Raw genomic sequence first — 21,647 nt, forward strand, 5'->3', positions numbered from 1 at the left:
GCGCTACACGGGCCCTGAAAGCGAGAGAGAAGAGAACGTCGAGCAGAAGATGCAACTTGAGAAGGTCGCTGAGTCGCCGCCGCGCGCTCGGGCCTCGACCGACTCTCGCTCGCCTTCTGCCGCTCAGCTGGCCCCTGCCGACTCTGACGGCCGTGACGAGCTTAGCAGAGAAGCCGAGGCTCAGCAGGAAGGCACAGCTCGCCCGTCGAGATCGTCGAAAGCCCGCCGAGCCATCGTGCTTCTCGCGCTCTCTGCTGCGGCGATGTCGACTTGCTCGAGCGCCTTCTCGCAGCTGAGGAACTCTCGAGCTCTCTCGCTCAACGAGGGGCAGCCGCAAGCTCGGGAATGTGGCATTGCAGAGTCTACTCGGGCACCCACCGCTCGGGAAACGAGCACTCGACCATCTCGGGCTTGAGGTCGGCAAGCGTGTTGGCGCCGAGCAGCCGCATCGCCATGTGCACCTCGGCCTCGAGGATCTCGACCGCCTTGCTGACGCCCTCGTGGGCGTACACCGACTGGGCGTAGAGGAACGGCCGGCCAAAGCCGACGCCGCGAGCGCCGAGGCAGAGCGCCTTGACGACGTCGGTGCCTCGTCGTGCGCCGCCGTCGACGTACACCTCGAGTTTGCTGAGGAGCTCGGGGCGCTTGCGCCGCACCTCGATGAGGACGTCGAGAGGGGCTCGTGCGCCGTCGAGTTGACGACCGCCGTGCGTGCTCTGCGAGGCGAGGACAGGGAGGCCGTCAGTGGGGGCTGAGGGAGAGACCTCGCTCGCTCGTCGTGCCCCTCAGTCGCCATGAGAGGTGACATCGAGGCTGAAGGGAAAGAGGAAAGGGAGGACGAGGGACGTACGAGGACGACGCCATCTGCCCCGTACTGATGCGCCAGCTCGACGTCCTCGACGCAGCCGACGCCCTTGATGACGATGGGCACGCCCGGGGCGCGCTCCCGAATCCAGGCGATGTCTGCAGAGTTGAGAGAAGGGTCAGTGGGCCGCCTCGAGAAGGGAACGGTCGAGACTGTGCCGCACCGTCCCAGTTCAGGTTGGCGTCGATGTGTGCGTCTGCGCCGCAGAGATGAGGAGTCAGGAAGAGGCTCTGCAGCGAGTCGAGGGAGGAGAGAGAGTAGAGACGCACTGTCGGGGATGTCGGACACGCCGCGCTTGCCAACCGAGGCGTCGAACGCGGCGACCTTGCTGCCCGCCTCCTTGAATTGCTGCGAGCGGGCGAGAGGGTCAGTCTGTGTCCAAAAGCTGCCGCACGAGAGGGAAGGAAAGCTCGAGGAAGGACGAGGACGCACCGCCGCGATCGGGTGCTCGTAGTTCTGCGAGCGGGCCTTGAGCTTGAGGTCACGCTCGCGCTTGCCGAGGACAGGGACGTCGACGGTGACAAAGATGGCCCTTGCGCCGAGCTCGAGCGCCTTCTTGAGTTTCTGCTCGGCGAGCTCCTTGTCGCTGTTGACGTAGAACTGCCACGCGAGGTTCTGCTCGGGCTCCTTGACGGCAAAGATCTCGTCGATCGAGCAGCTCGCGCCCGATGACACGACCTGGAGGATGTTGTGCGGCGCGACGCCGCGAACGATGTTCTGCTCGCCGTCCGGGTGGCCGAGACGAGCGAGGCCTGCCGGAGCGACAAAGATCGGGAGCGGCGTCTGCAGGCGACACTGAGTCGTGAGCGACGCTCGAGGAGGCTCTGGACGGGCAGGAGAGTAGATAAGAGGATGAGGGACGCACAGGGATACCGCAGAAGGTCGTGTTCGTGTCGATGTGCCGCATCTTGCGGAGGACGCGAGGGCGGAAGCGGACCCTCTGCCACGCGTCCCGCTCGTCTCGTAAAGCTGCAGGGCGGTCGAGACGTCAGTATCGGACCTTGTGAGAAAAGAGGAAGGGTCGAGAGAGCTCACTTTGCTCCGTTTCGGCTGCAAAAAGGTTCTCGAGGTCAGCCCTTGGTCGAGGTCAAAGACGGCTCGGACGCACAACCGGTGCCGTAGTACGCGACGGCCATGTCGCTGAGGATCGCCTGGGCGAGCTCCTCGAACTCGTCGATGCTGACGACCTGCGCAGGAAAATCGAGGGTCAGTGCGTCGAACGCTCAAGGAGGAGGGAAGGGTCGGCCAGTCGACGCACCGTGTCGACGTTGCGCAGCTCGTTCCTCGCCATCTCGATGCGCAGGTCCTCGGCGTTCTTGCCGCCGCCGATCTTGGTCACCTCGTCGACGGCGATGCGGCCGACGAGGTTGTCCTCCTCGGACAGGAACTTGCGCAGCGTGTTGGGCGGGTGGAGCGACTTGAACAGCTTGGTGACATCTTTGCCGGCGTTCTGCTCCATGACCTTTGCGCCGCCAGGCTGCAGAGGGGCGTGTACCGGGGCAAGATTCAGTCGAGAATCGGGAGGAGGAGGAAGACGAGGAGAGCGGCCGGCGCACGTGCAGGTCGACAAAGTTCGTGACGCTGCGGGTCGCTAGTCGTCAGGATACAGGCTCGTACTGAGGAGTAGAGAAGAGTCGACGCACTCCCACACCTCGTCGTCGATACACATCCACAGCGACTCGCGCGAGTTGTGCTTGGCGACCTCGGCCGCCGAGATGGTGCGCTCGCCCTTGCGGCGCTCGACGACAGGTAGCCGTCCAGGTGCATCGAGAAGCACCGGTGACCGCGAATAGAGGTAGAGCTGCAGAGACAGAGGAGCGTGAGCGGTCGTTCTTGCTCTCGAGGTTCGAGGAGAGAAGGGCGGCGACGGACCCCTGCGGTCGCGACGGCCAAGGCCGCTCCTGCACCGACTCCCCACTGGAACGACTGGCTGCTCGAGCTGGCGTACGGGCGTGGTGCGGTTGAGCGAGGGCGGGGTCGCGGCGGGTGAAAGGCGAGCGGCGGCGGGCGGGGCGCAGGGGTGCGCAGAGCGAGTCGGGGCGGCATGTCGAGGAGTGCTGGAGCTGCGCGGTGCTATGCTCGAGCTGGCGTGAGCTGTGCTGAGGCTGCTTCTCGCGCCGTGCGTGCGCGCTGCCCTCGAGGCCGGATCTGCGTGGGGGACCGCGCCGGCGGTTCGGCCGGCTCGAGCGTCCGAGTGGAGCCGCGTCGGCAAAGGGCTGCCGACGTCGTTCTGGGCTCGTTCCACGCTCGTTCGGCACGCGCTGCCGACTCGCACACAGCGCGATCCACTCGGGCTCGGTAGCCAGCCTCCGCCCCGCTCGCCCCTCTCGTCCGGAACCGCCGCCCCCGCTCAGCTGCTCGACCGAGCGGCGAGCCGGTTCACTCTCTCGCTCTTGTTTGCTTCGCCGCTTCGCACCACTCGCACACCAGCTGGTCCAGCTCAGCTCTCGTCTCATCGCACACCCAGCTCGCTCTCCTCTCCTTCGACTCGACCCACCACCCTCTACAATTTCGCACCATGGTCGCGCCTCAGTCGTCGACGTACCCTCGCACCGACTTTCCCGAGGACCTCGAGTGCCACCCTCTGCTCGTCGTCGACTACGCCAAGGTCGCTGCGGGCGACGAGCAAGAGATCGACCAGCTGTACCAGGCGTGCACGGCTCTCGGCTTCTTCTACCTCAAGCACCATGGTGTCGAGGACCTCACCGAGCCCATGTTCGCCATGGGCAAGGCGACGTTCGAGCTTCCCGACGACGAGCTCATGCCGTTCGAGCAGGGCGACAGCGGCATGAGCGCCGGGTACAAGCGCGCTGGGTCGACCAACGTCGACGCCAAGGTGCGCTCCCTTCTCGCCGCCGTTGCTCCCTCCCGCATCGAGATACTTACCCTCCTTCGAGCACGCAGGGCAACGTCGACACGGTGCACTTCATCAACGTCGCGAAAGACGACGCGCTCGCCTTCCCCGACGTCAAGCAGCGCACTTATCCTCGGACCGTGGTCGAGCGCATGGACACGGTCACGGCCTTCGTCCGCAAGTGTGCGTCCCTGCCATGTCTCTCTCAGTGTGTCAGAGCGACCTGACGACATCCCCTCGCAGCCGACGACGTCCTGCAGACGCTCATGGCCGCGCTCGAGCCTCGGCTTGGCCTTCCCAAAGGAACGCTCGCCGCCCTGCACAAGGAGGGCGATATCTCGGGCTCCGAGTCGCGCTGCATCCTCAAGCCGGCCGAGGGCGACAAGGGCTATCTCCCCGAGGGCAAGGGCGACGATGGGAACCCGGCGGCAGCGATTGGGTTCGTCCTCGTCCTCTCTCTCTCTCTCTCTCTCTCTCTCTCGCCACTTCTCGCTCTCGCCGGGTGACCTCCTGACTCGAGCCACCCTCCCGCAGCGCACACACCGACTTTGGCGTGAGCTTTCGAGCCTTGACCGACGACCGCCTCCACGCCACGCCCTGCCCGCTCGGACCCGTCCTCTGACTGACCTCGCCTTCCTCTCCCTCTCGTCCCTCTCTCTCCTCTTCGGTTCTGCAGTCCTGTACGTCCTCTCTCTCCCCCTCTCTCTTCTCGTCGACCGTCTCGAGCCACCAACTCATGCTTCGTCCTCTCTCGCAGTCTCGATGCTGCACGGTCGCGGCTGCGGCGGCCTCCAGGTCCTTCCTCCCGGCACGACCAAGTGGCAGCACATCCGCCCCCTTCCCGGACACGCCGTCTGCAACGTCGGCGACACGCTGTCGGTGTACTCGGGCAACATCTTCAAGTCGAACGTGCGTCGCTCGTTCTCTCGGTCCCCGAGCCTCTCCTCGTATCGTCACTGACCCTCTCCTTCTGCCGCCTCAGATCCACCGCGTTATCCCTCCCCCTCCTCCGCAGAACAAGGACCCTCGCTGGTCGCTCGTCTACTTCCTCCGTCCCGGCTTCGACAACCCGCTCGCGCCGCTGTCCGACAAGTCGGACCTCATCCGCCAGCACGCCGAGCACGACCCGGCGATGCAGGCGTTGCCCAAGGGCGAGACGGCCGGAGCTGGTTCAAGCGGCGCGTCACGAAGCAGCGCGCGGCGAACAGGAAGGGGCCCGAGACGTGGGCCGCCTCGCGAGGGACCGAGCGTGCGTCCCCCTCACCTCCTGCCCCTCTGTCGAGCATTGGACTAAACCTCCGAGTCGCCTGCAGACACGCCCGACAAGGCTTGAGGGAGGGCTCGACCGCGTCGCCGCGTGTTTTGGTAGGTCCGGCTCGATGCAGTGCAGCTCTTGGTCACAGAGTGCCAGTTCCGAAAGCAGCGCTTCGCGAGTGCCTCGAGATGAGCTACTTCGAGTGACTGACAGCGTGCGAGCCGCTCTGAGCGCGAGAGAAGCTCGCGTGAGCGAGCGAGTGATGAGAATCTGAGAGCAGGAGGACGTGACGGGGAGCCCTCGCCGAGACTCGTTGCTCGGCCGAGCAGCGAGCATAGAGCAGCTGAAGCTCACAGCCGAGCGTCCAGCCGACCCCAGCGGCGCGGTCGTGCGAGGAGCGGGCTGAAGGAGGAGGGCGGTGAGGAAGTGGGGGACAGCTCTCCTCCGCCCCCCTCACTCACTCGTCCAGTCCAGCCTCGACTCGCAGCCCAGCCTGAACTCTCTCAGCCGCCTCCTCACCCCGACTGAGCCCGCCGCCGCCCCCAGCCGCCGCCTCGTCGCCATGCCCTCCGCCGTCGCCGCCTGGAACCCGGCCCGCGCCAAGATCCAGCTCCGCCTCGCGATCCAGCGCGTGCGCCTCCTCGCGCAGAAGCGCACCCAGCTCGCCAAGTCGACCCGCCGCGAGGTGGCCGCGCTCGTCGAGAAGGGCAAGCTCGAGTCGGCCAAGATCAAGGTCGAGGGCTTGCTCAGCGAGGACCTCTACGTCGAGCTCCTCGAGGTGCTCGAGCTGTGCGTCCCACTCCTTTCACTCAGTCTCGCGAGGTGGCGGGAGCCGACAGGCTAACACGCGCCTTCCCCTTGGCAGGTACTGCGAGCTCCTCCTCGCGCGCTTTGGGCTCCTCGAGACGGTCAAGTACGTCCTCCTTGACACTCAGTCCTTCATCCAACCCCTACTGACTCGATGTCTGTTGCGCAGGGAGATCGACCCGGGCGTGCAGGAGGCGGCCGCCGGCATCATCCACGCTGCACCGAGGTGCGTCCTCTGCTTCCCTCCTCCTCGACGACCGCGCGCGGCCTCGAGCTGACACTTGTCCCACCCGACACAGAACGGAGCTCAAGGAGCTGCACGTCCTGCGCGAGATGCTCATGTCCAAGGGCGGGCGCGACTTTGCCATCGCCTGCATCGACAACCTCGACGACATTGTGCCGGCACGAGTGCGTCCACGTTCGCTCCCCCTCGTGACACACCAGACTTACGTACACTGTACTTCGCGACAGGTGACGTCGAAGCTCAAGGTCGACACGCCCGCGCCAGAGCTCGTCGAGCTGTACCTTTACGAAATCGCGCGGGCAGTGCGTCGCTTCTCCTCCTCGCAGTGTTTCTCGACAGACGTTCAGCCTGACCCTCTGTCATCCTTGCAGTACGCGGTCGACTGGCGACCCGAGGGCTACCCCGACCCGAATGCGCCGCCGCCGCTTGAGCAGCCTGCAGTGCGTCCACTCTCCCTCTTTCGCTCGGCGCACTTCCCGGCTCACACACGTTTTTCGACAGGCTCCCGTCGCACAAGCCGCACCTCAATCGTCGTCGTCGATTCCGCCTTCAACGCCGACAAAGGCGCCCGCTGTCCCGCCCTTCGACACGAACCTCCCCGTGACGCCGCCCGTCGACCCGGCAAAGGCCAAGGACGCGACCGTCGTGCGCACCAACCTGCCCCCTGCCGCCGCGAGCGCCGTTGCGCCCGCTGCACCGGCGACGACGGCGCCGCCGCCGCCTCCTGCTGCGCCGGCGAGGGAGGAGGACGCGTTCGAGGCGCTGCAGAAACGGTTCGCCGAGCTCAAGCGGCGGTGAGCGCGACGTAGAAGGGGTCTCGTGCAATGTCTGTCGTACTGTCCGTTTCGTTCGCGCACAAAAGAGCTCGAGAACGAGAGATGGTCGGCTTGACCGCTCGCGCTCGCCGACCCGCTCGGAGGCTTGTCTCTCGCTCGCTTCTCGTTACAGCGCTCGCCGACCGCGCAAGCTCTCGCCAGCAGTCGCACATGTACGGTCGAGGTGCGCACAGCTCCCCCTGCCTCTGCCCAAGCCATGCACGAAGCCTCGGACTCACCTCCCTCATCTCGCTCGTTCGCAGCTCCTCGGCAGGACAACGGCTACGGCGCACGGGCGGCCCAGGGCGCGCAGCGCAGCCCTCAGGGCTACGGCGGCGGTCCTCCCACCGGTCCGCGCCACGCCGGGCTCGGGTCCGTCGGCGCACCCTCATCCCTCCCTGGCCGCCCCTCGAACCTCCCGCCGACGCCGATGGGCGCAGCAGCCCCGCCCGGCACCTCGCCACCCGTCGATGGAGGTGCGGCAGGCGCGCTCGGCATGCAGGCGGCGGCGCAGGGCGAGCGCTTCAGCTTGTTCGTCGGCACCATCGTCGACGGCCTCGAGAACGCCTGGCTCGAGCGCATCCTCGGTGTGCGTCCACTCTCTCCCCTCTCTCGTGCTCTCCAGGCGCACCCACTTTTGAGCCGAGCTGACCGCCGGATCTACCCCTCGCAGGTCGCTGGTCCCGTCCTGTCGTTCCGCCGCCCGGCGCCCTCCATGGCGTTCGTCGAGTTCGGCGACGCCGAGTCGGTCCTGCGCGCGCTCGAGGTCGTGCACGGCGCCAACATCAAGACGAAAGCGGGAGCCGAGAAGGCGCTCCTCGTCAAGGCCGACGAGAAGACGAGGGGTCGGCTCGACGAGTACGAGAAGGAGCGCGTCAAGGCCGAGGTGCGCCCCTCTGTCCCTCTCTCTCTGTCTCGCGCAAAATCTACGGAAACTGACCCAGAGACGCCTGCAGAACACGGACGACCTGACCGAGCAGGCCAAGGGCGACCTCGCCAACATCCTCACCCGCATCGCCAACGGCGACCCGGTCACGGCGCACGACGACGACCCCAACGCCGACCCGGCCGACCGTAAGCCCCGCATCCCGCAGCACCTAAAGGACCTCGCGCCCGAGGACCTGCCCGAGAGCCACCGCGACAGCACGCTCAGCTCGATCGCCTCGTTCCGCCAGGCGGCGCAGAAGAAGGCCCAGGCCAAGCACGACCTCGACCGCCAGATCGAGGAGCGGCGCCAGGCCGCCATCGCCGAGAGCGTCCGCCTGCAGCACCAGCCGGCGCGACACGGCCCTGCCGGCTCGCCGCCTCTCGCCGCCTCGCCGGCGCCGTCGAGCGCAACCGCGGCGGCGCAGGACCCGCAGAGCTTCAACCGCCCGGTGGCGTTCGTCGCTGGGACGAGCAGCGGCGCGACGGCGCCGCTCAAGCCCCTGTCGGAGCTGGACGACGCGCGGCAAGAGCGGGACCGGGCAGAGCGCGAGTACCGCCAGGCCGAGGGCGTGTTCCGGGCTGTGCGTCTCCTCTCTCTTCCTCTCTATTGCCTCGTCCCGCCCTCGAGAGCGCGCATACTGACAGTATCTCTCACCCCGACCTGCAGCGCGAGCGGCAGTTCGAGGCTCGCGAGCGGGCACGGATCGCGGCGTGGGAGCGGGAGCAGGCGCGCGAGCGAGGTGCGGCAGAGCAGGAGGAGCGCGACCGGGCGTACATGGCGGACCGGCTCGCCAGGTGGGACGACGAGCACGAGGCGGAGCGCGGCCGAGAGGCGTTCTACACCGACCGGTGCGTCCCTCTTTCTCTCCCTCCTCTCCTCCTCTCGATCCTTGCGCACTTGTTGCCTGAGTCGACAACTGACGATGCTCCTTCATCCTGTCGCAGGTTGCGGTGGCGGGCTCAGCGCCGTCCGATACGTCTGCGCGAGCAGGAGGCAGACGAGCGCGACCGGGCCCTCGAGGCGCAGCAGCTCGCCGCGCTCGAGGCCCAGTCCGAGTCGTTCCTCGCCCAGCACGTCGACCTCCTCGCGTCGTCGCTCCCGACACCCGTCACCGCCGGCGAGCCGGGCACGGGCGGCTCGTCGACGCCGCTCGCCGTCAAGCTCAACTTTAGCGCCGCTGCGCCTAAACCCTCTGCGGCCGAGGCGCCGAAACCTCGTCCGACGGCCGTCACGCTCCTCGAGGACGACGACGAGTCGCAGCGCAAGAAGCGCGCCCTGATCCCGCTCGAGTACTCGGACGACGAGGGCGAGGACCGCCCGAGGTTGTCGCGCGGCGAGGCCGAGCGCAAGGCGAGCGAGATCGAGGCGCGTGTCCCGGCCGACAAGGAGGGCCTTTGGGCATGGAAGGTGCGGTGGAAGCGCCTGAGCGAGGTGCGTCGACCCGTTTCTCCTCTCCCCCTCGTCCGCCTTCTCACCCTCGAACCCGGGACTGACCCGGCCGTCTCGCAGGACATGGTCAAGGACAAGATCGCGCCATTCGCCAACAAGGCCATCGTCGGCTACCTCGGTGCCGAGGAGCCCGAGCTGCTCAACGTCGTGCGCGAGTACCTGCGCGACCACAAGGCGGCGCAGGAGCTTCTCGACGAGCTCGAGCCTGTGCGTCTCCCTCTCCCTCTCTCTCTCCCCTCCTTTCCCTAGCCTCGACGAAAAGCTCACTCCTGCTCCTCCCTGCAGGTCCTGGACGAGGACGCGACCGACTTTGTCGTCAAGGTGTGGCGCCGGCTCGCCCTCGAGACCGAGTTCGCGCATGCGGGCGTCGTCCTCTAGTCTCGCCATGTACCACCACCAGTGCGCCTCGTCACTCCCTCTCTCTCTCTCTTTCCCTTCCTGCCTGCGGCGAGGGACCGAGGTGCAGCTTGACGTGCGTGCCCAGGAGCCAGCGAGAGGTCGCCGCGAGGTCGATGCGACGGTGCGCCCCTGGCCTCTCTCTCTCTCTGTCTCTCTCCCTCTCTCGTACATCGTCGACAGCATGCCCTGCAACGTCCTCAACTCTCTGTGCGACCTTCAGAGACTCTCTCGAGGCTGCGCGAGAGAGAGAGAGAAGGAAAAGAGCGAGTTGCAGATTCATCGAGAGCGGCACGGCGGGCTTTGGAACAAATTTCGGGCTCGACACGACCTTTACTCCTTGTTCGGGTCGTCTGCGAGAGAGAGAGAGGCAGGCGAGGTCAGGTCTGACCGGGAGAGAGAGGGAGAGCCAGACGACGCACGCTCGGTCCCCCTGGACGCCTTCCAGCTCTCGGGGCCCGTCCGGTTCGCGACGCGCTGCATCTTGATCCTGCGCTTGTACCAGCTGCCGGCCGTCTCGCCCTTGGGCAGGGCCTGCATCGCCGCGTCCTGTGCGGCGTGCGCCCGGATCTTGTCCGACTGGTCGACGAGCGGCGTCAAGGGCTGGTCGAACCCGGGACGGAGGAAGTAGACGAGCGACCAGCGAGGGTCCTTGTTCTGCGGAGGAGGGGGAGGGATGACGCGGTGGATCTGAGGCGGCAGAAGGAGGGGGTCAGTGACGATACGAGGAGAGGCTCGGGGACCGAGAGAACAAGCGACGCACGTTCGACTTGAAGATGTTGCCCGAGTACACCGACAGCGTGTCGCCGACGTTGCATACGGCGTGTCCGGGAAGGGGGCGGATGTGCTGCCACTTGGTCGTGCCGGGAGGAAGGACCTGGAGGCCGCCGCAGCCACGGCCGTGCAGCATCGAGACTGCGAGAGGAGGACGGGGCGTGAGTTGTTGGCTCGAGACGGTCGAGGACGCGAGAGGGGGAGAGAGAGGACGTACAGGACTGCAGAGTCGACCAGGAGAGAGAGAGGGACGGGAGGGAGAGGAAGGCGAGGTCAGTCAAGGGACGGGTTCGAGCGGGCACGGCGTGGAGGCGGTCGTCGGTCGAAGAAGGCTCGAGAGCTCACGCCAAAGTCGGTGTGTGCGCTGCAGGAGGGCGGCTCGAGTCAGTACGTCACCGGGCGAGAGCGAGAAGTGGCGAGAGAGGAAGAGAGGGAGAGGACGAACCCAATCGCGGCCGCCGGGTTTCCGTCGTCGCCCTTGCCCTCGGGGAGGTAGCCCTTGTCGCCCTCGGCCGGCTTGAGGATGCAGCGCGACTCGGAGCCCGAGATGTCGCCCTCCTTGTGCAGGGCGGCGAGCGTCCCTTTGGGAAGGCCAAGCCGAGGCTCGAGAGCGGCCATGAGCGTCTGGAGGACGTCGTCGGCTGCCAGGAGATGTCGTCAGGTCGCTCTGACACACTGAGAGAGACACGGCAGGGACGCACACTTGCGGACGAAGGCCGTGACCGTGTCCATGCGCTCGACGACCGTGCGGGGGTAAGTGCGTTGGCGCACCTCCGGGTACGCGAGCGCGTCATCTTTGGCGACGTTGATGAAGTGAACCGTGTCGAGGTTGCCCTGCCGACAGCGTAACGCGTCAGGGAAGGACGGGGCGAAGGAGAGAGGGGAGAGGGGGAGGCGCACCTTGGCGTCGACGTTGTTGAGGCCGGCCTTCTTGTACCCGGCGCTCATGCCGCTGTCGCCCTGCTCGAACGGCATGAGCTCGTCGTCCGGGAGCTCGAACGTCGCCTTGCCCATGGCGAACATGGGCTCGGTCAGGTCCTCGACACCATGGTGCTTGAGGTAGAAGAAGCCGAGGGCCGTGCACGCCTGGTACAGCTGGTCGATCTCTTGCTCGTCGCCCGCAGCGACCTTGGCGTAGTCGACGACGAGCAGAGGGTGGCACTCGAGGTCCTCGGGAAAGTCGGTGCGAGGGTACGTCGACGACTGAGGCGCGACCATGGTGCGAGTCGAGAGGGTGGTGGGTCGAGTCGAAGGAGAGCTGGTCGGAAAGGGTGTGTGCTCGAGCTGCGAGACAGGTGCAGCAGATGCTAGAGAAGTAGAGAGTCGTCGAGAGAGGGAGCAAGGTCGAGAGGTCGAAGTGGGGGCGGAGACGGCGAGCCGGAGCGGCCGCTTCTCCCACGCGCTGCCGAGCCTCAGCGCTCGTTTTCTGCGGCCCGTGTCGATCGTTCGGCAGGTAGCTCGGCAAGTTCTCCAGGTCAAGGGGGAACTCGCTCGAGCAAGAGGAGGAAAGGTCCGCGCGTCGACGGTCACTCCTCGAGCGCTCGCGCGGCTCGGGCCGCGCACGGACAGCGAGTGTCACCGTGCTGCTCCACGTTTCGCCCGCGAGAGAGTCGAGACGAGATGCTCACGCTCGGCGACCGCCGCACGGCTGCGCGAGCGAGCGCTTGTGACGAGAGCAGCTCGACGCAGCTTGCACAGGCAGCCAGGCCACTGTGGCTCGCTCGCTATCGACCCGCGAGGTGCCGCTGAAGAGCGATGACGAGAAAGAGCGAGAGAAGCCGGGTGAGGAGGAGGAGGAGGTGAACCTCGACCACACCACCTCGAGACCGCGTCGCACTGCTGCGAGCATGTCGCTGTACGGCGGGATCAGCTTCAAGAGCGCAGCCAAGCCAGCAGCAGAAGCTCCCGCCGCGCCAGCTGCTGCCGCCGTCGCTCCTCCTCCTCCGCTCGACGCCCGAGGCACCGAGTCTCCCGTCGCGACGACACCCGCAGACGACAAGCCCAAGCGTGCGTCCACTTTCCAGCCTCTCAATGGAGAGACCGAGCCGCTCACGGACTCTCCACACGCAGCGGCCGCCTGGTCTGCCGCCCTACGCTTCGCCCCCACCGCTCGCAAGAAGCCCGCAACGACCTCATCTCGCCCACCAGTCGCCGCTCTTCGTGCCGCATTCAGCGCAGTCGACGATGACGCCGTCGCCGCCGTGCCCGCCAACGCCGCAGGACCGCGCATCGCCGCCGTCGGCAAGGCGAGCCTGACGGCCAACCCGGACAAGGCGCCGCCGCCGTCCAAGTGGAGCGCCGTGACGAGGACCGCCGTCGACGTCAAGCCGTTCGCCAGCTCGAGCTCGACGAGCGGCACGTCGACCCCGGCGGCGAGGACGGGCAGCCCTGCAGCCGGCGGCGCACCGACCGCGACTCGTGCCCGGCGGGTCATCGCCGTCCCGCCCGCCATGGTGCTCGAGGACGACGTCGGCGACGTCAACGGGTTCGCCCAGTCGGCCGCGGGCAAGAAGGCGGCGCAGGTCGAGCGCAAGCGCGGCAAGAAGCGTGGCAAGGCGAGGGACGACCCGGCGCTCGCCTTTGCCGACGTCCCGTACGACCCGGCACGACCCTGCGACTACGTACGTGCCATCGTCGCGCCCCGTTGCGCTCCTCGCCCGTGTCGCCGTGTACCTCGACGCCGTCGTCGGGCGCCGTGCGCGACTCGTCGTTCGACTCGCACAGCCTGCCTGTCCTGTCCCGTCACGACCTCGACCTGACCTCCCGTCGTCCTCCAGTCCGCCTACAAGATGCACGTCAAGCTCTCGCGAGAGCAGCGCCGCCTCGAGCGCGAGGAGGAGGAGCGTCGCCGTCGGCGCGAGGGTTCTGCATCCGGCTCGAGCTACTACTCCGAGGACGACGAGCGCAGCAAGGAGAACGAGCCAGGTGCGTCTCTCTCTCCTCCTCCTCCTCCTCTCTCTCTCTCTCTCTCCTCCTGCGTCCACTGCGCGCAGGTTTGACTGAATCCTCGTCCGTCCACAGCCAACAAGAAGGCCCGATTCTTCGCCCCTCCTTCCTCGTACGACGACCTCGCCCCCACCGGCTTCCCTCCCCCTTCCTCGTACGGCCCTCCTTCGGCACCCTCTCGTGACGAGACCGCCGACGAGGCGTACGCTCGTCGCGTCGCCATGTCGGACCCGCCGCCGCGCGAGGAGACGGGCGACGAGGCGTACGCGCGCCGCGTTGCGCTGTCGAGGGGCGAGGCGCCCCCTGCGCCGGCGGCGACAAGGCCGCCCACGTTCGTCTCGTCATCGACGGCTGCCGCACCTGCGCCGCACGGACCCGTCATCGGCCCTGTTCAGCCCTCGATCGGCCCCGTGCAGCCGTCTATTGGTCCTGTCCAGCCGTCGGCCCGTCCTGAGCCGTCAACGAGCGCGTCGACGGCGAGCATCGGGCCCGTGCAGCCGCCGGCCTTGCGCCCGCCGCCGCCGGGCTTTCACGCCTTCCCTCCTCCCCCTCCCGGCTTCGGCCCGCCGCCAGGCGTCATGCCCCCGCCACCGGGCTTCCTCCCGCTCGGTAACGCCGCCGCCGCTGTCGCCGACCACGCTTCAGACGTGCTCTCGACCGCCGCCGTCGCCTTGCCCGCGCCTGCACTCGTCGACGAGCAGCGTCCGCCGCCACCAGCAGCTCCCGCGCCGCTCGCGCCCTCGTCTGACGCGGTCGATGCGGCGCAGGCCAAGGCGCGCGAGATCGCGGCGAGGCTGAGCAAGCTCGGCGGGGCGTTCTCGGCGCCGCCGCGACCTCCCGGCGCGAGCTCGAGCTCGGGTGCGGCGCTGCCGGGCTTTGCGCCCGCTTCATCGGCTGCAGGCGGTGGAGCGGGAGCGTCGCAGGGTCAGGAGGCCGGGCCGTCGACCGAGTGCGCCCACGCTCCCTTTCTCGTCGTGCGAAATCGCCTTCTCGAGCCGACCTGACCTTGTTTTCGCCACCCGCAGGTCCGACGGCCGCACATTCGCCGAGCGCATGATGACCAAGTTCGGCTGGGAGGAGGGCAAAGGTCTCGGCGCCGACGAGTCGGGCATGACCTCGGCCCTGTCGGTGCAGCGCGCCGTGCCCGCGCCGTCCAAGAAGGCCGTCAAGAAGGCCAAGGCGCTCGGCGAGGCGCCTCCTCCCGGCGCCGGCGCGCCCAAGGGCATGGCTGGTCGTACCGTCGTCGTCGACGCGTCGAGGGAGCAGCGCGACGCCGAGCTGCGCGCCCAGATGGGCGGCGACGCGAGCCGGGTCGTGCTCCTCACCAACTTGTGCGGCCGCGACGAGGTCGACGATGACTTGCCCGGCGAGGTCGCCGAGGAGGCGAACCGGTTCGGTGTCGTCGAGCGGTGCTTCGTCTACCCGGTGCCGGGCGAGGCGAGGGACGACGAGTCGGTCCGGATCTTCCTCGTCATGAGTGGGTGCGTCCCTCCTTCTCCTTCTCTCCCTCTCTCTCGTCTTCCACCTCGTCGAGCACGACCTGACATCTGCGTCTCCTTCCGCGCGCAGCCTCGCCGGCGGGTACAACGCGGTCAAGAACTTTGAGGGCCGCTTTTTCGGCGGGCGGACCGTGCGGGCGAGGTGCGCTCCTCTTTCTCTCTCTCTCTCTATCTCTCTCTCTCTCTATCTCGCCCTCGCGCCACCTTCCTTCCTCCAGGATGCCGGACTGACGGGTTTCTCGAGCAGGTTCTACGACGAGAAGGCGTTCCACGCCGGGCGGCACGACCTGCAGCGCTCGTGACCTGCCTCCGTTTGCAAGCTCTTCTTTGCGTCGCGTCCGGCCGCCGCGTCAGGAGAGAGCAAGAGAGCGTCCACACCGCGAGAGACAGTCAGACTGCTGAGAGTCGCTCGCGTCGTGCGCTGGCTCGGGCCCGTCGCCGCAGACTCGCGAGCAGCTTGAACAGGTCCGAGCGCCGACACTCCCTCTCGCTGCGTCTGCGCTTTCCAGGCCCCGAGAGAGTGCTGGCTCCTGCGCTCATCGGCAAGCCTGAAGCTCGAGAGAGGCGCTGCGCTCGGCCCTTGTCGGGCCTCAAGCTCTCTCCATCTGCGCGCAACGCTCGACTTGCGAAGGTCGAATGCGGTCGAGCTGTTCTCGAGCTCCTCTCTGTCTCTCGCTCACTCGCCGACACAGGGCAGAAGCGGGCACAGATCTTTTCCGTCAAGCGAGCGCATCAAGCGCGGGAGGGGCAAAAGCTACACACACAGGGCACAGAGTCGTCAAGCGGGTCCTCCTCTTTGCCATCCTCATCGTCGTCGACCGCTCCCTCCCTCGCCGCCGCTCAGTCACCGAGGCGGAAGCCAGCGCCCGAGAACGGCTCGACCTCCTCCTCCTTGACGCCGTACGCGCCGCTCGCGCCCGCCCCGCCGCCGCCGCCAAACCTGCGCCCGAACGCGCCGCCGTTGCGGCGGCGCTTGTTGAACGTGCCCGCCGCGCCCTCGGGGCCCCAGCCCGCCGAGTTGCAGTCGTCCGAGCCCGAGCCGAGGAGCTCGTCGAGCTCGTCGTCGTCGTCCTGGTCGCCCGAGTCGACCGAGTCGGCGCGCGGCGCGCGCTTCTTCTTCTTTTGGTGGAGGTGATTGCTCGACGACGAAGACGACGAGGTCGACGCCTTGGGCTTGAGCTGGACCTTGGCGGCGCCCTTGGCCTAGAGGCCCGAGCCCGAGCCCGAGCCAGACGCGGCCGAGGTGCGAGCGCGGCGCTGCTCCTTGGTCTCCTTCTTCTTCGGGCGCGTCTCGTCGCTGTCGTCCTGCGAGAGAGAGGCGAGGAAGAGGGAGAGAGGAGAGGGAGAGAGGAGAGGGAGAGAGGAGAGGGAGAGAGGGAGGCGACGAGGGTCAGTGCGGGCACGTTGACGACGCCGGGAAGGAGAGAGAGAGAAAGAGGGACGCACGTCGTACGTCATGTCGGGCTCGTCGCGCGCCATCTTGCGCTTGCACCCGCCGACCTCGATGTACTTCTCGAGCCAGGCCATCTCGCGCTCGAGGAACTTGCTCTTGGGGCCCGGGTCGCGCTTCTTGACCTTGCCATCGGGGCAGTGGATGTACAGCGGGTCGCGCGCCGGTCCACGCAACTCGACGAGGTCGTCGAGCTGCTTCTTGCGGTACAGGGCCATCCACGCCGGGGCGTACAGCTGGCCGACCTTCTCGAACACCTTGCGGATCTGCGCCTCGGTCGCCTGGTCGTAGTCGTAGTAGACGAGCTGCTTGAACCTGCGGGCGCGGACGAGGAGAGAGGAGAATCAGTGCGGGTTCGACAAAGTACGGAAAGGAGAGAGGGAGAGGAGGACGCACGCGGCCTTGCGGTACGAGTCGCCGCCCGCCTTGTGCGCCGACGGGTCGAGCCAGTAGGTCTCCTCGTCGATCGCCTCGGCCTTGGTGTACACGATCGCGTCCTCGTTCTCGGCGTCGTCCTCGCTGCGCCCGACGTCCGACTCGTCGCTCGCGAGCTGGTCGACCTCGCTCTCGTCGCTCTGCGGGCGCGCGCGCTTCTTGCCCTTGGCCTTGTCGGCGCCCTTGTCGGCGCTCTGGCGCTTCTTCTTGTCGGCGACGACGGCGGGCGCGACCTTGCGCTTCTTGGCGGGAGCGGTGACCTCGAGCTCCGAGTCGTCGTCGTCGTCGTCCTGGTCCGACTCGACGCCGACGCGCTCGCGGCGCAGCGGCTTGCCAAACTTCCACCCGCCGGTGCGCAGCGGGTAGTTTGTCCCGAGGACGGTGTCGACCGTCTTGTTGGCGTCGTGCCCGGAGCGCGAGAACGCCTTGGCGAGGAACGCCTCGTCGGCGTCGGGGACGGCGGCGACGATGAGCTCGCGGGCCGCGTTGGAGCGCTGCTTGCGCTCGGCGCGCTTGGCCTCGGCGGCGTCTTGCTGCGCCTGGATGGCGGCGACCTGGGCGTCGAGCTCCGAGTCGGCACCGGACGAGAGCTCGAGGACCTCGGGGGTCGAGGCGCGCGCCGTCTTGGCCTTGGCGTTGGTGCTGGTGCGGGCGTTGGTCGAGGGGACGGGGAAGAGGGGCTTGCGGTCGTCGTCGTCCGAGACGGGGACGAGCTTCTGGACGCGCAGGGCGGACGAGGACGACGAGGCGTTGGCGTGCGAGGCGTGGCGGTGGTGCTGCGGGAGGGTACAGGAGTGGTCAGCACCTGAGTCGTCTACTACCTCGACTCCTACGGCCTTGCCGCTGAGGGCGAGGACCGTGGAGCGGGTGCGGGTGATGAGGGCCGACTCACTTGCTGTTGCGCCTTGTCGCCGCCCTCAGCAGGGTCGCGGTGGGCGTTGGCAGACGCAGGCATGGCGTGCGAGTGTGCTGGTGCGCTTGGCCTGCTCAGCTGGGCGAGTCGAGGCGGAAGAGAGTGAGGGGGACGAGAGAGAGAGGGGAGCCGGCGGAGCGTGACGCGGGGGTCGAGGAGGAGCGTGCGTCTCAGACTCGCTCGCGAGAATCGCTCGCAGGACGCTCTCTCTTCTCTCGACATGCATGTGATAGGCTAATGGACGCTGCGTCAGAACGAGAGAGCCTAGCAAGAGGTGGGCAAAGAGCGACGCCTCGACCGCTCTCGCGCTTCTGGTCGCCTGCTCCTCGCACGCGCCTCCTGCAGGCAGTCGAGCTCGTCGACGGCCCGCTCTGCACACCGCGGGAGAGCTCGCAGTAGATGCTGCTCCATGAACCGCGAGCAGGTCGCGTGAGACGCTCGTCTGCGAGAGCGAGCGACGTGGCGCACGAAAGCCGGCGCTGTAACGGCCTCGCCTGCCTCGGCCGCCTCGGCCGGGTGTACAGCTCGCGGAGAAAGTCGTCTGGAAGCGTCGAGGGAAAATCCGGGTCGCGTCGAGCAGTGACAGACGAGCGAGGGCCGCTCGAGGGAGGCTCGGCGACGAGGGAGGCCGCTCCCGCGACGGCGACATCTCGCAGCTCGTGCAGGATTTTCCCGCGCGCTCGACGTGCGTGCAATGGTTGGCATCGCCGGAACCGCATGTCCGGAATGACGAGGCGGCGAGCGCGAGAAGCGAGAAAGCGAGGAGGGAGGCGACGAGGAGAGGGCGAGGGAGCAGGAGCACGGGGAGGCTGAGACTAACGCTGTCGGCCCGAGCAGAGTCACAGAAGCACAGCTAGCGGTGGTACGCCCCTGCTCAGCCGAGTGAGCGGTGTCGTCGTGGCCCAGGAGGCGTCGAGTCGTCGTCAGCTCATCTCTCTCTGCTGTACGACCCTCTCGCTCTCGACCTAGCTTGCCAGGAGCAGCTCACCCGCACATCACACCCTCCACGCAACTCTACACCCACCCCGCACCCCGCCTCGCACTCGCCATGGTGCGTCCCTCCTCCCCCGCCTGGCCGCATCATCTCCACCTCCCAGCGACTGACCCACCCTCTCGGCCTCTGCCGCACGCAGGACAAGCTCGTGCAGCGCTTCTCCAAGAGCAACTCGGGCGCCTCGTCGTCGCGCCGGTACGCCGAGCAGAGCCTCGACGGCGACGAGTACGGCAACGCGCTCCCGCTCGGCAGGGGCATCGAGCGCTGCCCGATGCCCAGCTTTGACATGCCCGCCACCGTCGACGTGCGTCCCACCCTCTCCCTCTCTCTCTCTGTGTGAGCGGCGCGGCCCTGACCCCGACGACGACGACACAGCCGCAAGCCTTCCTCCAGCTCCACACGGACGACGCGTCCGACCCCTCGTGCCGGATCAAGATCAACCACGGCACGACGACGCTCGCCTTCAAGTTCCAGGGCGGCATCGTCGTCGCAGTAGACTCGCGCGCGACCGCCGGCAGCTACATCGGTGCGCCCCTCCTCCCTCTTCCTCCCTCTCTCTCGGTCGACACGAGCTGACGGTGTTCCCTCGGTGCGCAGCGTCGGGTACCGTCAAGAAGGTGATCGAGATCAACCCGTACCTGCTGGGCACCATGGCGGGTGGAGCCGGTGCGTCCCACTCCCTCCCCTCTCCCCCTTCCTCGTCCTCAAGCTGACCCCGTCTCTCCCTCTTTCCCTCCCCGTGCACCACCCTTGCTCCGCTGCCCCGCGTCACCAACAGCCGACTGCCAGTACTGGGAGACGTACCTCGGGATCCAGTGCCGCCTGCACGAGCTGCGCAACCACGAGCGCATCTCGGTCGCCGCCGCGAGCAAGTACCTGAGCAACCTCGTCTACTCGTACAAGGGCATGGGCCTCTCGATGGGGACCATGATCTGTGGCTGGGACAAGACGGTGCGCCCCGCGCTCTCTTTCTCGCAGCAGCGTCCGTCCGGCACAAAGAGACCTGACCCCTTGCCCCGCTCGTCTCCCTCCCTCGCCCACCCATGACAACAGGGCCCGCAACTGTTCTACGTCGACAGCGACGGCACCCGGCTCCGAGGCGACCTCTTCTCGGTCGGCTCGGGCTCGACGTTCGCGTACGGCGTCCTTGACGGGTGCGTCACCCCTCCCTCCCCTCCCCACCTCTCTCTCTCTCTCGCGGCGCATCGGGCAGACCCCACTCACGCTCGAGCGCGCCCAAGCAGAGGCTACCACTACAACCTGACGGACGAGGACGCGATCGAGCTCGGCAGGAGGTCCATCTACGCCGCCGGCCACCGCGACGCGTTCTCGGGCAACACGGTCAACTTGTACAGTGCGTCGGCCTCGCGGTCCTCTCTCCTCGCCGGGCTGTGCTGCGACTCTCGTGGCACAGCTCGGCGTAGTTGACGGAGCTCTGGACTGACGCTCTCTCGCACCCGCCCTCGCAGTCGTCAAGGAGGACGGCTGGCGCTTCGTGCGTCCCCTCTCTCTCCCTCGCTCCCTCCCTTCCTCGCATCCCCTCACTGACCCCTCCCGGCCCGAACCCACGCAGATCGAGAACGTCGACATCAACACGTTGCACTACGACCGCGGGTACGCCGCCAAGCAGTACCGCACGAGTGCGCCGCCGGCAGTTGCGCCGGGCGTGCCCCCTGCGGCGGCTGCGGGCGAGGCGGTCGCGGCGAGTGCGTGAGCGCGTGGGGCTGCAGTGAGAGGAGGGAGGAGCGAGCGAGCAATGGAGCGCTGTACAGGTCTCTGGACGGGCGAGGGCCGGCGCCGAGAGAGCGAGAGAGAGAGGGGGAGGAGAGGCCGTCGCTTGAGGGCAGGCTGGTCAGCGGGCCTGTCAAGCGTGTGAAGCAATGGCAAGTGTGTACGCGCTGCAGCCACGCTCTCGCACGACGCTCGGAGCTCGCTTGAAGCTGGGCCGTCTCAGAAAAGCGACGAGCCTCATCGCCTCCCTGCTCCTCTTCCCTGCTAACCACGACCAGCTCGAGCCATGATCGTCAGTGGCTCTTCGCGCCTGCTGCGTACGGCCGTGCCGCCGCGCTCTGCGGCCCCGTCCTGCGCCGGCTGCGTCCCTTCGTCGCGCGTGCGTCCCCCATCTCCTCCTCCTCCTCCTCCTCCTCCTCCTCCCTCTCTCTCGCCGCCTCACTGACGGCCCCCGCCCGCCCGAACGCCCCACGCCCCGCAGCGCTCGGCGCACAAGCTCGTCGCCGTCCAGCTCCTGTCCGACTCCCTCCCCTCGCTCGGCGCGCGCAACCAAGTCGTCGCCCTGTCGCCCGGACTCGCGCGCAACCGACTCGTGCCGGCCGGCCTCGCCGTGTACGTCGGCAGGGACGGCGAGGGGGTCAGTGTGAGGCGCGACATGGAGAGGAGGGGCGAGATGATTGCGCTGAGGAGGAGGGAGGGCCAGCAGCAGGCGGCGAGGAGGGCAAAGGGGGTGCTTGAGCAGCTCGCGCAGGGCAACGCTGTACGTCCCACTCTCTCTCTCTCCCATTTCGAGCGCGACACTGACCCACCACCCCAACGCCCAACGCAAAGCCCCCCACCGACCCGCTCGCAGCCGCCCGCGCCGCCGAGCGCGCCCTCTCACTCTCGCTCTCGACCCTCGCGCCGCCCTCGTCCCCGCTCATCTTTACGCGCCTCACCACCTCGCCCACTTCGTCCGACCTGTTCGGCTCCGTGTCGGTCGCCGACGTCGTCTCGGCCTTGCGCGAGCGCGGCGTCGTCGGCCTCGCCACCTCCTCCTCGTCGTCGTCGTCGTCGGCCTCGGGCGCGTCGTCTGGGTCTGGGGCGGGCGAGGGCGCGGGCGCACACGGCGCGTTCAGGTCGGACCAGGTGGGCGTCCTCAACGGGCGCGTCAAGCAGGTCGGCGAGTACGTGTTCGAGGTCGAGCTGAGGGCGAGCGGCGAGAGGGTCCCGGTGCGCGTCGAGGTGAGGCGAGAGGACAAGTAGCGCGCGGGCGCAAGGCTGCAAGGGTTCTTGTAGAGCCTCTCCGAGCG

The 21,647-nt window shown here is 67.9% G+C and overlaps 9 protein-coding genes across 9 annotated transcripts; 6 read left to right on the forward strand and 3 right to left on the reverse strand.

Annotated features, from left to right (window-relative positions):
• Window positions 1-362: 362 nt before the first annotated feature.
• Window positions 363-2,911, reverse strand: RHOBADRAFT_12942 (L-mandelate dehydrogenase; the record flags this gene model as incomplete). The annotated part of the gene is made up of 12 exons (XM_018412115.1): window positions 363-716; window positions 851-963; window positions 1,029-1,061; window positions 1,135-1,213; window positions 1,298-1,648; window positions 1,731-1,834; window positions 1,901-1,915; window positions 1,974-2,052; window positions 2,124-2,342; window positions 2,422-2,446; window positions 2,509-2,666; window positions 2,738-2,911. The coding sequence occupies 12 exons, from the start codon at window positions 2,909-2,911 to the stop codon at window positions 363-365; spliced, it is 1,704 nt and encodes a 567-aa protein (XP_018272468.1).
• A 472-nt stretch (window positions 2,912-3,383) lies between these two features.
• On the forward strand, window positions 3,384-4,775 carry RHOBADRAFT_52430 (uncharacterized protein; the record flags this gene model as incomplete). Its single annotated transcript, XM_018416333.1, has 6 exons — window positions 3,384-3,701; window positions 3,770-3,902; window positions 3,963-4,158; window positions 4,254-4,276; window positions 4,477-4,628; window positions 4,702-4,775. Coding segments are annotated over 6 exons (894 nt in total), but the record flags the coding sequence as incomplete, so codon positions are not given.
• A 761-nt stretch (window positions 4,776-5,536) lies between these two features.
• Window positions 5,537-6,823, forward strand: RHOBADRAFT_13105 (uncharacterized protein; the record flags this gene model as incomplete). The annotated part of the gene is made up of 7 exons (XM_018412123.1): window positions 5,537-5,763; window positions 5,840-5,887; window positions 5,973-6,011; window positions 6,081-6,177; window positions 6,253-6,327; window positions 6,397-6,465; window positions 6,653-6,823. 7 exons carry the CDS (start codon window positions 5,537-5,539, stop codon window positions 6,821-6,823), a joined length of 726 nt encoding a protein of 241 aa, XP_018272470.1.
• Window positions 6,824-6,972: 149 nt separating this feature from the next.
• Window positions 6,973-9,831, forward strand: RHOBADRAFT_52433 (uncharacterized protein). The gene is made up of 8 exons (XM_018416334.1): window positions 6,973-7,024; window positions 7,104-7,429; window positions 7,514-7,726; window positions 7,797-8,348; window positions 8,435-8,616; window positions 8,713-9,199; window positions 9,278-9,424; window positions 9,503-9,831. The coding sequence occupies exons 1-8, from the start codon at window positions 7,012-7,014 to the stop codon at window positions 9,593-9,595; spliced, it is 2,013 nt and encodes a 670-aa protein (XP_018272471.1). The 5' UTR covers window positions 6,973-7,011; the 3' UTR covers window positions 9,596-9,831.
• Window positions 9,832-9,946: 115 nt separating this feature from the next.
• Window positions 9,947-11,605, reverse strand: RHOBADRAFT_42755 (uncharacterized protein; the record flags this gene model as incomplete). Its single annotated transcript, XM_018414106.1, has 7 exons — window positions 9,947-9,966; window positions 10,036-10,303; window positions 10,377-10,528; window positions 10,690-10,751; window positions 10,833-11,028; window positions 11,089-11,221; window positions 11,288-11,605. 7 exons carry the CDS (start codon window positions 11,603-11,605, stop codon window positions 9,947-9,949), a joined length of 1,149 nt encoding a protein of 382 aa, XP_018272472.1.
• Window positions 11,606-12,234: 629 nt separating this feature from the next.
• On the forward strand, window positions 12,235-15,171 carry RHOBADRAFT_52435 (uncharacterized protein; the record flags this gene model as incomplete). The annotated part of the gene is made up of 7 exons (XM_018416335.1): window positions 12,235-12,394; window positions 12,458-13,008; window positions 13,165-13,312; window positions 13,409-14,282; window positions 14,359-14,814; window positions 14,903-14,974; window positions 15,080-15,171. The coding sequence occupies 7 exons, from the start codon at window positions 12,235-12,237 to the stop codon at window positions 15,132-15,134; spliced, it is 2,316 nt and encodes a 771-aa protein (XP_018272473.1). The 3' UTR covers window positions 15,135-15,171.
• A 501-nt stretch (window positions 15,172-15,672) lies between these two features.
• On the reverse strand, window positions 15,673-17,856 carry RHOBADRAFT_42757 (uncharacterized protein; the record flags this gene model as incomplete). The annotated part of the gene is made up of 5 exons (XM_018414107.1): window positions 15,673-16,035; window positions 16,279-16,597; window positions 16,679-17,493; window positions 17,610-17,708; window positions 17,851-17,856. The coding sequence occupies 5 exons, from the start codon at window positions 17,854-17,856 to the stop codon at window positions 15,673-15,675; spliced, it is 1,602 nt and encodes a 533-aa protein (XP_018272474.1).
• Window positions 17,857-18,766: 910 nt separating this feature from the next.
• Window positions 18,767-20,399, forward strand: RHOBADRAFT_25492 (uncharacterized protein). The gene is made up of 8 exons (XM_018412686.1): window positions 18,767-18,928; window positions 19,000-19,150; window positions 19,222-19,290; window positions 19,403-19,575; window positions 19,678-19,778; window positions 19,869-19,978; window positions 20,094-20,119; window positions 20,198-20,399. Exons 1-8 carry the CDS (start codon window positions 18,896-18,898, stop codon window positions 20,336-20,338), a joined length of 804 nt encoding a protein of 267 aa, XP_018272475.1. The 5' UTR covers window positions 18,767-18,895; the 3' UTR covers window positions 20,339-20,399.
• A 233-nt stretch (window positions 20,400-20,632) lies between these two features.
• On the forward strand, window positions 20,633-21,641 carry RHOBADRAFT_52437 (uncharacterized protein). Its single transcript, XM_018416336.1, has 3 exons — window positions 20,633-20,734; window positions 20,837-21,115; window positions 21,187-21,641. The coding sequence occupies exons 1-3, from the start codon at window positions 20,642-20,644 to the stop codon at window positions 21,598-21,600; spliced, it is 786 nt and encodes a 261-aa protein (XP_018272476.1). The 5' UTR covers window positions 20,633-20,641; the 3' UTR covers window positions 21,601-21,641.
• Window positions 21,642-21,647: the final 6 nt, after the last annotated feature.

This window comes from Rhodotorula graminis, assembly GCF_001329695.1.
Source record: "Rhodotorula graminis WP1 unplaced genomic scaffold RHOBAscaffold_4, whole genome shotgun sequence".
In the NCBI taxonomy this organism is placed as follows: domain Eukaryota; kingdom Fungi; phylum Basidiomycota; class Microbotryomycetes; order Sporidiobolales; family Sporidiobolaceae; genus Rhodotorula; species Rhodotorula graminis.

Coding starts and splice junctions, on each gene's coding strand:
- RHOBADRAFT_52433 (XM_018416334.1), top strand. Junction 8,349..8,434: donor CCGAGGGCGTGTTCCGGGCT/GTGCGTCTCCTC, acceptor CCCGACCTGCAG/CGCGAGCGGCAGTTCGAGGC. Junction 8,617..8,712: donor GAGGCGTTCTACACCGACCG/GTGCGTCCCTCT, acceptor ATCCTGTCGCAG/GTTGCGGTGGCGGGCTCAGC.
- RHOBADRAFT_25492 (XM_018412686.1), top strand. CDS start 18,896: ATGCCCAGCTTTGACATGCCCGCCACCGTCGAC. Junction 18,929..18,999: donor ACATGCCCGCCACCGTCGAC/GTGCGTCCCACC, acceptor ACGACGACACAG/CCGCAAGCCTTCCTCCAGCT. Junction 19,576..19,677: donor TCTGTGGCTGGGACAAGACG/GTGCGCCCCGCG, acceptor CCATGACAACAG/GGCCCGCAACTGTTCTACGT.
- RHOBADRAFT_52437 (XM_018416336.1), top strand. CDS start 20,642: ATGATCGTCAGTGGCTCTTCGCGCCTGCTGCGTACGGCCGTGCCGCCG. Junction 20,735..20,836: donor GCTGCGTCCCTTCGTCGCGC/GTGCGTCCCCCA, acceptor CACGCCCCGCAG/CGCTCGGCGCACAAGCTCGT. Junction 21,116..21,186: donor AGCTCGCGCAGGGCAACGCT/GTACGTCCCACT, acceptor CCCAACGCAAAG/CCCCCCACCGACCCGCTCGC.